General features: G+C 35.9%; 1 protein-coding gene across 1 annotated transcript in view; it reads right to left on the bottom strand.

Annotated features, from left to right (window-relative positions):
* Window positions 1-2,463: 2,463 nt before the first annotated feature.
* LOC308264091 (odontogenic ameloblast-associated protein-like) overlaps window positions 2,464-12,812 on the bottom strand; it is a gene marked incomplete at both ends in the record, with an annotated part of 39,106 nt that continues 28,757 nt past the window's right edge. Inside the window, 2 exons of the mRNA XM_080697226.1 lie at window positions 2,464-2,634; window positions 4,445-4,477. Coding sequence (XP_080553352.1) covers window positions 2,464-2,634; window positions 4,445-4,477 — 204 coding nt within the window. The remainder of the gene's footprint in view (window positions 2,635-4,444; window positions 4,478-12,812) is intronic.

The raw sequence follows: 12,812 nt of genomic DNA on the forward strand, positions 1-12,812 counted from the left end.
GCCCAGCTTCAGAATTTATTTCAATAAGTATTTTGCTGAAACGGAAGCATGGGAGTCAGGTAGACCTGAATTGGCATTTTTCTGTTATGCATTAGATCTATGACAATGTAGGTCCATAACACTTTTTTGATCTTCAATTTCCTCATGTATGAAATACAAAAGACAGAACCTATGTGAAGATTTGGTGATTACTGACTTGAAAAAGCACTTCATAACCTGTAAAATGATATAAATGTTGTTTTAAGGATCTCACCCATTATCAATTTCTTGAAGTTTGAAATAATTCTTTTCCTCCTCCTTCTTTTGTGGTACTGGGGATTAAATATAAGGCTATACTACCTCTGAGCTACACCCCAAACCTATTTTATTTTATTATTTTTGCTGTTACTAGGAATTGAACCCAGAAACATTCTACTTTTGAGCTACATCCACAGAACAATTTTATTTCTTATTTGGAAACAGGGTCTCACTAGGTTGCTGGGAGCCTCACTAAATTGCTGAGGCTGTCCTTGAATCTGCGATCCTCCAGTCTCTGACTCCCAAGTACTAGGATTACAAGCATGCACCACCACACCTGGCTCTACTTTACTTTTTGAAGCAGGTTCTTGATGACTTGTTGAAGGCCTTGCTAAGTTGTTGAGGCTGGCTTTGAACCTGAGATTTGCCTGTCTTTGCCTCCCAAGTACTGCAATTACAGGCATGTGCCACTACAGCCAGCTTACTTCTTTGGTTATAACATTCTTTACCATGATATCAAGGTTAATGTCCCATTGTATATAAGTACAGAATTATTAAAATGTTTTTGTGATACTGGGAGTGGAACCCAGGGGCTTTCTACCTCTGAGCTATACTCCCAGACCTATTTTATACTTTATTTGGAAACAGGGTCTCACTAAGTTGCTGAGAGCCTCACTAAGTAGCTGAGGCTGGCTTCAAACCTGTGTGATCCTCCTGTCTCAGCACTGGAATTACAAGTGTATGCCACCACGCCCGGTTTATTCAAATATTTTATTTTATTTTATTTTTTGGTGGTACTCGGGGTGGAACCCGGAGGCTTTTCTACCTCCAGGCTATACTCCCAGACCTTTTTTATATTTCATTTGGAAACAGGGTCTCACTAAGTTGCTGAGAGCCTCACTAAGTAGCTGAGGCTGGCTTCGAACCTGTAAGATCCTCCTGTTTCAGCCTCCCAGGCGCAGGGATTACAAATGTGCTCCACCATGCCTGGCTTATTCAAATATTTTAAAAATTAAATTAAATTAACCTCTGGTTCATGCCAATACAATCAGTGCAACTACACAACATACACTGTGGAATAGACTTTTATTCAGGATATTTCTAGGGCTGCTTAATTTTGGTTACCCCCATCTCATGCTTATTCTAGAATGTTTAAAGATTGAGACATATACATTAAAACCTGCTCAATTTTAAATTTCATTACAGCTGATAATGCACATTTAGAAATTAAGAAACCAGGATTTTTCTTTTATGTCAACTAAAGAAGACAACTAAAGACATTAGAGAATATTATATGCTACTTCAGTTACATTTATTTTTTATTAAAACAGTAATGTTGATTCCTCAAGGAAGTGGCTCACATCCAATGCTACAGTAATCTGAAATAAATGACAGGGATATGGTTACTAATCCATTGGGTCATTTTGCAGGGAACTTGTATTTTGCATTTTAATGACAAATATTGGCATAAAACTTTTATCTAGTTCACGGACTGGGAAATTTTCTGATCCAGATTCAGTAGACGGAGGAAAAAGGCAGAGGCTTTGTAGTAGGCATTAGTTGAAAGTTTTTGCTTCTTAAGGCAGTCCTACAGGGTCTAATTTAATCTATACTTCCTCAAACCATCTAGTAATTGACACACCATTTATCTGCTTTGTTTTTGAAATGTTGAAATGACAGGGTGTTTTTATTGTCAGAACATGTGGCCTTTAGAATTTTATTATAATGTCACATTCAAAAGATGGGTTTGGTGTTTAATATTAGAAAGTTATACTTTCTCCTAAGGAATGAGATAAAGTTTACCTTAGACTCCAGGTCTGTGATCATCTATTATGATCTCTAACTTAATTACAATTTTGCCTTTTTTAGCCCCCCCCCCAAATCAGCCCAATGTATGCAATTGTTGATAATAGTAGAAAACTTAAAAAATACTATGTAATATTTTTTGATAAGAAAATTACATCACAGGAAATGAGCTATGCTGTTTGGATCATGAAGGGACCTTAGCATATATCTCTGAGAGGTATCATCTCTGCAAATGATTTTTACCAGAGACAAATATTAAAACAAATTGGGACTTAGTGGTGCTAACTGGGAATATTGTAACATTTATTTTTTATAGAACAATGCATTTTAGTTCATAACCAATAAATGACAACAACAAAATGGTTTTAATATGCATACCTTCCTCTTATTTCTTCTTAAATTGCACGGTGACTTTTCTCTCTACTTTCCGTTAGGAGCGGCAGTCGTAGTGCGAGGCACAGGTATTGGGATGGGGAGTAAAAAATATCTAAACCATGGATACTGTTGATTTGGGAACGGTGAATATGGGCCAAATGGATATCGGTAAGGGGGCACATAAAACTGTGAAGAGAATTCATCACTATCACTGATCTGTTGAAAGAAACAAAAAGACTTGTTTTACCCTTTTGAAGAAGAGAAATAAAACATCGTTTAAGCATAAGGGTCTTTTACATTTTAATGTATTTTTAGTGGTGCATTGTAATTATATGTCACAGCGAGGTGCAGTGAGATATAAACAAACATGCTCACAGTACTTTAATTTTTTTTTTTTTTGGTGGTACTGGGGGTGGAACCCAGGGGCCTTCTACCTCCAGGCTGTACTCCCAGACCTTTTTTATATTTTATTTGGAAACAGGGTCTCACTAAGTTGCTGAGAGCCTCACTAAGTAGCTGAGGCTGGCTTCGAACCCACGCGATCCTCCTGTCTCAGCCTCCCAAGCGTGGGGATTACAAGCGTGTGCCACCACTCCCGGCTTAGTACTTTAATTTTTAAGAAGAAAGTTCAAAAGATCTAAAGTAATTTACCTTTTCTGTGTGCTATTTGATTAATTTGCTTCATTTTAGAAAAATATTTAGAGATAACCATGTTCCTGCATCTTTCTATTTAACGTGATATGTGTATATATCTTTTGGTGGTACTGGGGATGGAACCCTTCTACCGCAGGGCTACACTCCCAGACCTATTTTATATTTTATTTGGAAATAGGGTCTCTTAAGCCAGCGAGGCTGGCTTCGAACCTGCACGATGCTCCTGTCTCCGCCTCCCAAGCGCAGGGATTACAAGCGAGCGCCACCACACGTCTACAGTAATATCTTTTGATAGTCTCTTCCAGAAGTATAAGGTCAAGATGAGGGGTGTTTAGATGCCATACTTTATCTTCCTTGGCCTTCATACAAGATCTTTACTCAAATCACGTGTTAAAACAGTCTCTCTGTAACTCACTTATTTCTCTCTCCCCCTTATCTGTCCATATCTCTATCAATCTCTGTATTCTTAACACTCAATAGTTTAGGTCTCAAAACCATGTTTGTCAGATAACAGAATTTTCATAAAATTACGTCTCTAAACAAAACTTTTCCTTTTCTTTTTTTGAAAAAACATTGTGGTTAATTTTTTTAGACAAAATAATCCTTCAGTGAATTTGCTACCTTTAAGTAGGATCATCAAAGCTGGTCTGCTGCTGTATCTGGAATCTGAAATGTCCCCCAAAGGCCCTTGTGTTAAGGGCTTGTCTTCAGCTTGGTGCCATTAGAAAGTAGAGCCTAGTGGGAGGCTTTATGTCACTGGGAGTATGTCTCAAAGGGGACTGGTTTCTTCCTTGCTTTCTTTGGTACACAGTTACCATAATGTGAATTGTCCTCCTCTACCATGCTATTCTGCCATGATGTACTATCCTGCCATCACAGCCCAAAGCAATTGGATCATTTGAATAGAAACCTCTGAAATCATAAATCAAAACAAATATTTCTTCCTTTTAAGTCAATTTTCTTAGGTATTTGTTATAGAAATGAAAAACTGACAACACACCCACATCTCCTAATTCTCAAGTTTTATTTATTTTTGCATTTTTTTTTCTGAGAGGGGTTTGTAGACCTAAGGCAGAGCAGAAGCATGCACATTCATACATTTTCATTAGGCTAGATCATCCTAGTAAATATCTAACTCAATTTGTTACATATTATTTCATATTTTAATGTGTGTGAGTCACTCTTACATGAAATGTGAAGATATTCTCTTTGCACCAGCCAAGCAAATAGCTCTGAAATCTAAACCTCTGTCAAGTGCTAATACCCGAAAGTCTTTAAGAATCTCTGTAAGAAATAAGTGAGTATCTTTAACCACAGTTATAAATATTTCACATAGAAAGAATTCATATAAAGTAGGAAAAAATTAACTTACACTTCGTTTTTCTCGTTCCAGGTCTTGAGAGACCTAAAGTGCAAAGAGTGGGATTATTACATGCTTATGAAAACATACAAGGAAACATGTATATATGCATGGGGGAAATAATTTGACTATCTACTACCCAATATTTTTTCAAAATGTCCATTTTAAAATGTAGTATTTGTCCAGAAAATATCATGAAATAAATTTTTCTGAAAAATATTCATTTCTTTTTATTTTATTAAAATTTATTTAAAATGTATTAAAATAAGAAGAAATGGCCGGGCGTGGTGGCACACGCTTGTAATCCCTGTACTTGGGAGGCAGAGACAGGAGGATTGCGCAGGTTCGAAGCCAGTCTCGCTGGCTTAAGAGACCCTGTTTCCAAATAAAAATATAAAAATAGGTATGGGAATGTAGTCTGGAGGTAGAAGGGCTTCTAGTATCACCAAAAAAAAAAAATAAAATAAATAAAATAAAATAAAAATAAATAAAAAAAAGAGAGAGAAGAAATGTGTATTTATTTTGATTTTATTTTACTAATATTTCATTGGCACATCATAATGAGATTCATATTGATACCATAATTGCATATATAATATACATTTTAACTGAATATGTATTTTAACTGAATCATACACTGGACAGCGTATGATTGGTAAAATTTCTTGGAATTCAATGCTGAAAATGAATTTTTTAGATATCTTTATAAAATATAGTATCTGGCTAGAAGAAAACAACAGCACTGAGATTCATGAATTAGAACAAAACGTACATGAAAATTCTCGAAAGTAGAAATGAATACTTACCGGGAAACCAACAGTTACTGCCAAGATGGCAGCGATCAGAAGTAGAGTTCTCATTTTTATTCAGAAATATCCTAGCAGTCAGAAGAGAGACTAAATATTAACAGAAGTTAATAAAATGCAGTTCTGGTACAGGTTATGTAAGTAATGGCTCTTTGACTTGGACAATCATTTACAATTTTAAGGAATCAAACTATTTGTTAATGAATAATATATGGGGAGTTGGGGGGAGTCAAAGGTGCCTTGCAGCTTTACAGTGTTATTACATCAATTCTTTTAAAGATAAACTTTTACATATTACATAATAATAATACATCTCTGTAACTGGTAATAAAACTTTCTGGAATTAAATGATACATTGGTTTGCACAGAGTGTTATTGTGGGGGTAAGCAGCTTTTTAGCTATCTCAGGAAGTTCATAACAAGAGTATATATAATAAGTCCCATGAAATTAATTTAGGTAATGCAACATATTTATTTCAGGCAGTTTTTCCCAAATCAATTTTGTATAAAAATATCTATCTTTGGCATTTAAAGATGGGCATTTCCAAAGCATTTTTCCCTATTTTAATTTTCTTTGTAGATTCCATATTTTATTATACACATATACTTAAAATGTATCAGTTACAGTTACAGTACTGATAATAAACTGGGAGAACAACTAAATAAGATCTGTTTTTTGTGTGTGGTACTGGGGATGGAACCCAGGGACATTCAACCTCTGAGCTATACCCCCTGCCCTATTTTTTATTCTTTATTTTGAAACCGGGTCTCACTGAGTTGCGGAGGGCCTCACTAAGTAGGTGAGGCTCTCCACGAACCGCCATCCTCCTGTATCAGCCTCCCAAATGCTGGGATTACAAGCATGTGCCACCATGCCTGGCTGAAGTTGACCATTTCTTTAAAAGCATTTCTTGGTAACTATTGTCAGACATCCTAGATTGGAGAATATATCTATATCTATATCTATCTATCTACCTATCTATCTATCTATATAGTTGTTCAGAAATTTCCTATTTCTGTACTTAGTGAGTACCACTTATTGACCAATACATTCTAAAATTTTCTAAGGACTATTTTAATGGTTTTTAAATTTTTAATTATTTATTTTGGGAATTGGTGCTGAACCCAGGGGCATTGTACCTACAAGCTACACCCTCAGCCCTATTTTTTTTTTTATTCTTTATTTTGAAACAGGGTCTCGTTAAGTTGCAGAAAGCCCCACTAAGTAGCTGACACTGGCCATTAACCCGTGATCGTCCTATTTCAGCCTATCAAGTACTGGAATTACAAGCATGTGCCACCACACCTGGGTTTATTTTATTTTTTACTGGTGCATTGTTGTCATCCCTCTTACTGGGGTAGAAGATGGTAGGGGCACACATGAAACATCACTCATTTAGTCCTTCCTTACTTCCTACCCTGTACCCGCCTCCCTCCCTCCTTAGTGATTGACTTTAGTATGTTTACATTGAGAAAAATGTCCATTTCTCATGTCATTATTATTGTTTGGGTATGGCTTTGAGATGACTAATGGAGATTCTAGGGAGATTTTACCACATTTCCTATAGATCAAAGAGAGAGGATATAATATAAAAAGAAAAATATATAGAAAAATTCTGAACTCTATTTTTATTGTATTATTCAATTAGAATTAAAAATACCAGATTATGATGCAGGCAAGGTGGCACATGTTTGTAATCCCAGCCTTTGGGAGGCTGAGACAGGAGGATTGTGGTTTGCAGACAGCCTTTGCTACTTAAAATGAGGCCCTTTGCAACTCAATAAGACCCTGTTTCAAAATAAAGAATAAAAAAAAATAGGGCTGAGGGTGTAGCTCAGCAGTAGAATTCCCCCGGGTTCTATTCCCAGTCCTGAAATAAAAAAGCCAGATTATGTAATGATTTTGAAAAGATAGAAATTTAAAATTCCTATCTAGTTCATATATATACATACATAGACATAGACACACACACACACACACACACACACATAATGGTATCTTAAATTTGTAAATTTAGCAATTAGAAAATTATTTTGAGTATTTCTGTTTGCAAAACTTTTTTTTAAAGTCACTAATCTGCTATAGAAAGTACATATTTTAGAGTGTATATATATGAATATATATATATGTATATATATATTTAGAGAGAATATCTACATAAAGATAGAAGAGATATATAATCTTCATTTACAATGTTACTGAAGTCCTTTCTTACCTCAAACTTTCCACTCAGTTCCTTGTCTCTGATGCTGTGTTGAGAAATGGTAGCTGACTGGCACTGGGATATTGCAGCTATTTTATACACTCAGAATGCAGTGGAATGGAGAAGTCTGTGGCTGGAAGGCCGCTCCCCTGGGATCAGTTGTTATTCCACTGAATCATCAACTATCAATTGAGGAATAAGTGACATTTGCAGTTTCATGGAAACTTTGGTTGAGTGATTACAAAATACATTATTTTGTGGTTTTTCAGTCCAAATTTTGTGTATCTTGTGCATTGCAAGCTTATCACTGCACAAACATAAGTGCTTTGTACATATCATGTCCTTTAATCCTCAAAAACACCAACTCTAAGAGCAAAGCATGACTACCAAATCATCCCATCGTACAGATAAAGAGACTTCAATGTACAGAATGCTGGCAATTAGTTTAAGGTAGTATCAATAATACTCTGACAGAAATTGTTTTGAATGCTGGAAATTTGGTTAAAACTCACATGTTTACCTAGTACCTTATTCTGTTACTGTAGCAGGTAGTTAGAAATATCTGCACAAATCAGAGAAACACATTTCTTACCAATAACATTTAGTTGTGTCTCAGTGACTTAAAAAGAACTTCTTGCATTGGAAATCTAATTTATTAAATCTAGTACATTACTGTATCTTGATTTTCATTTTGTCCAATCTAGAGTCAAATACATTTCCCTTGGTCTAGGGTGACCATCATGTGTATGTATACCATACTTACCATACTATGTATCTCTTTTCTTAAACCTTTGTTTTAGCTTGTTTTGTTTTGTTTTGTTTTGTTTGGTGGTACTGGGATTCCTGGAAGCCCTTCTACTTCTGGGCTACACTCCCAGACCTATTTTACATTTTTATTTTTGGAAACAGCGTCTCTTAAGCCAGCACGGCTGGCTTCAAACCAGCTTGATCCTCCTGTCTCCGCCTCCCAAGCGCAGGGATTACAAGCGTGCACCACCACACCCAGCTGTTTTAGCTTTTTATATCTACTGAAGTTACTCTAACAAATGTTTCTGATTGCCACTTAACTGTAAAAATCATAAGTGCTTTTCTATCCTCATGTTATTTCACATTTTTGACATTTGTGATGAGTATTCTCATTTCAGAAACCGATTTTCACTTCCTTTGCTTCTTTTTGTTCAAAAGATCTTATTTATTTATTTTTATGTGGATCATATTGAAAATGGCATATAATCAGACAGTGCTTGGTGCCCCTTCCCCCACTTTCCCTTTTTCCTCTCCCAACAATGAGTGTCCAGGTTGACCATGCTACATTCATACTTTTACACATATTCAGATGTAGCTCCTCCATTATCAGCCTTGTTCCTCTCCTATCCTCCCATTCTAGCTTTGCTGAGGTTTCCCCTCCATTATCTGGAGTCCTTCTGGTATCCCCAATACTCCCTAGTTTGGGCATGTTAGAGAAAACATATGTCCCTTCTCTTTCTGTGCTTGGCTGATCTCACTTAACATAATGTTATCCAGGTCTTTCCATCTTCTTGCAAATGACATGATTTTGTTCTTTCTTGCTGAATAGAATTCTATTGTGTGTATTTCCCATAATTTTGCAAACCATTCATCTGTTGATGGAGACATAGGTTGGTTCCATATTTTGTCTATTACAAATTGTGCTGCTATGAACATGGGTATGCTTGGCTTCTTAAAAATATTTTTTCCTATTCTTTTTCTTCTAATAGGCTTTTGTCTTCTTTGCTAATACTTTTTCCCCAATAATTACTGCACTGAATAATAGAATCTCCTTCTGATTTTCTGTGCCTATAACTAAAGCTCTTTTCCTAGTACCCAGAGTCTTTTATTCAAACGCATAATTCATTTAGGCATCTTTTGCTCCACCAACTGAGCTGGCCAGGCACTTTGATAATCCCTCTAGATGTCTGATGGGCATGTCACATGCAACCTACCCTAAACTGTGATCAGTATTGTTCTATCTATATCTGCTCCACAGTTTCATTTATATCTCATCTGGTGGTCATCAATCACCTTAGATGAAACTGAGATTATCACATTCTTTCATATCGAATGATCATTAACTTTTGTCTTCCTGTGTAGGATGGGAATTATTCTCTTCTATCATCATTACTATTTTCTTAATTTAGTTCCTCATTCTCTCCTGGATGGTTATACCCCATCTCCAGAACTTTCCCTTTCCAATCTATCTTTCTCAGTAACATCATGATGATTTGTCTAATGTGGCTCTCAAAGATTTTTAAATGGGATATATAGTAAAAAAAAGTATAATGTCACAACACACGCACACACATGCACACACACGCACACACACCTGAGGTGAGGGTTTTGTACACCATTTTGCACACTGCTACATGCTGAAACTTTCTATTCCATTATACTGTCAGGTATGTGTGTGCTACTGTGTTCTATTTTCTTCCATTCTATTTTATTTTATTTATTTTAAATCTTAGTAGTTATTTACAAAGTATATTTTATAATGGAAAGAGAAAGATTTAAAAATTAGCTTGATGGTAACAATTGTTTAATTTAGGTTAAATATAATTAGTTATTTGGTATAGTATCATCATTCAAGTTTAAAATTCTCAAAATAAAATATTAGAAAAATTATTTTCTGAAACATTTCTTTATTATTGGATTCCAACCTAGAGAAAAGATCAAAATAAAAGATGCGCTGGGCATGGTGACAAATGCCTCTAATCCCAGTACTTGGGAGACTGAGATGGGACGATTGCAGGTTTGAGGCCAGCCTCAGAAACTTAGTGAGATCCTTAGCTACTTAGGGAGATCTTGTTTGAAAGTAAAAAAATAATTTAAGTCTTTGAGTGTAACTCAGAGGTACAACACCCTTGGCTTCAATACCCAGTATTGTGCTTACACACACACACACACACACACACACACACACACACACACACACACTTGGTGGGGGAGAGAGGAGAAACATAGAGGGAGAGAGACAGAGAAAGATAGAGAGAGAGAGAGAGAGAGAGAGAGAGAGAGAGAGAGAGAAGAAGAAGAAGAAGAAGAAGAAGAAGAAGAAGAAGAAGAAGGAAGAGGAGGAGGAGGAGGAGGAGGAGGAGGAGGAGGAGGGGAGGAGGAGGAGGAGGAGGAGGAGGGGGAGGAGAGAAAAATGTTGCATTTTTAATTTCTAGTTTCCAGTATCTAGCATATTGATTATCCATAGTATGTAGATAATAAATATTTGTTATTCAAAGTATATGCACTAGACTAGAACCTGAGGAACTAAATTGCTGTGTGGAGGGAAGAAAAAGATCAAAGGACTACTGCAGAAGGAGAAAGTCTTATTTCTTTGAAAATATAGGATGTTGACAAAAAGAATTTAGTAGGAAACTATGTAATACATTCTGATGCTATTTTTGACAACATAATTTTGGAGAAATTGATCAAAAATATTATTTAATATGGTAATGCCATATGTTTTTAACCCCAGAATAAATATATGGAAGTACTTTTATTCATTTACATTTAAAAATAGATTTGGGCATAGTGCTGTATGCTTGTAATCCCAGCACTTGGAAGGCTGAGACAGGAGGATTTGGGTTTGCAGCCAGTCTCAGCTACTTAGTGAGGCCCTCCACAACTTAGTAAGACCCTGTTTCAAAATAAAGAATAAAAAATTGGGCTGGGGTGTCGCTTGGAGGTAGTATGCCCCTGGTTCAATCCACAGCATCACAGAAAACTATACAAGTAAAAATAATTTTTATTAGTTAATCCTAATACTATATATGTAAATATATAAAGGTGAATTATGTGACCAAGTTTATTTTTATATCTTCGATATGTAACAATTTCCAAATTCTTTAAACTGAGCATGATGGATCATATCTGTAGTCTCAGTAGCACTTGGGAGGATGAAAAAGGAAGATTGCAGGTTCATGACCAGCCTCAGCAATGTAGCAAGATCCCCCAATACTACAAAGATAATAAGTTCAAAATTTTTCTCTGCCAAGACTTCAGTACCTTCTTGTTCTTGTAAAGTAAGTACAATTTTCAGAATGGCAATTAGAACTCTTTTTGGCCTGGAAAGAGATGTTTGAGAAGATTCATATGAAAGAGGTTGGACAAGTCATATGAAAGAGGTCTTGAAGCCAGGCATGGTGGCGCATGTTTGTAATCCCAGTAAAACAGGAGGATCCAGGTTCATGGTCAGTCTTAATTACTTAGTGAGGCCCTCCACCACTTAGTGAGACCCTGTTTCAAAATTAAAAAAAAAAATAGGGCTGGGGTTGTAGCTTGGAGGGAGAATGCTTCTGAGTTTCATCTCCAGTACACACACACACACACACACACACACACACACACACACACACACACGGAGATCATAAGCTTATTTCTGTAACTTAGATGGCAGATACACATTCATATATTAAGATATAAAAATATAAGAAAAACTATTTTAAAAATTACTAACATCCATCTGTGCACATTCAAGAAGAGACTGGGTGACCACAGGTTGAGAAATAGCAGAGGGAGTTTTTGTGGAGCCAATGGAATTGGTTAGGTTACCTCTCTGTAACCTTTCAACTGGTATAATATTAGACTGGGTGGAATAAGAGTGAGATTACCTCGTGAAAAATTTGAGCAATCAACTAAATAAAAAAGCCCTATTATTTAATGGATTAGAATTAGTGGTAGGAAGTACACATTGTAAACCACAATGTACAAGGCCTTAGCATTGGATTAACTGACTCCTACTTTCATAAGAGAACAGAAATATCCCACATTTTGTGACCTGCAGAGTCTGTAGAAATTCATTACATAAACACTCTTTTTGGCCATCATCATTGTCTTCTCTGGAATGAAAACTATAGGAAATATGAATTTATGGCAATTTTATTAATAATTTTATATATTTCACAAAGGTCATATATATGTCAATACTGAGGGGGAATTTTCTTATTATTATAAGAAATCTCTGATTTCTTCTTTTTTTTTTTTTTTTTTTTGGTGGTACACACACTCCTCCAGGCCACACTCCCAGACCTATTTTTATATTTTTATTTGGAAACAGGGTCTCTTAAGCCAGTGCGGCTGGCTTCGAACCTGCGCAATCCTCCTGTCTCCGCCTTCCAAGTGCAGGGATTACAAGCGTGCGCCACCATGCCTGGCATGATTTCTTCCTTCTAAAAGCATGGATGGACACAGATAAATTTACACCAAAATTCTCTTCAAAGTGACTCCAGAAATTATATTTTCAAGCAGAGGCAAATTTATTAGCTGCAATTTCCTGAAAAAAAAATTAGAACTATATGATAGTGTTGCAGAATCTTATTGTCAACTCTTAAATTTCTTGGCTACATGGCTCCCAACTATTAAAAA

Source organism: Muscardinus avellanarius (genome assembly GCF_963383645.1).
Source record: "Muscardinus avellanarius genome assembly, chromosome: 6".
NCBI classification, from domain to species: Eukaryota; Metazoa; Chordata; class Mammalia; order Rodentia; family Gliridae; genus Muscardinus; species Muscardinus avellanarius.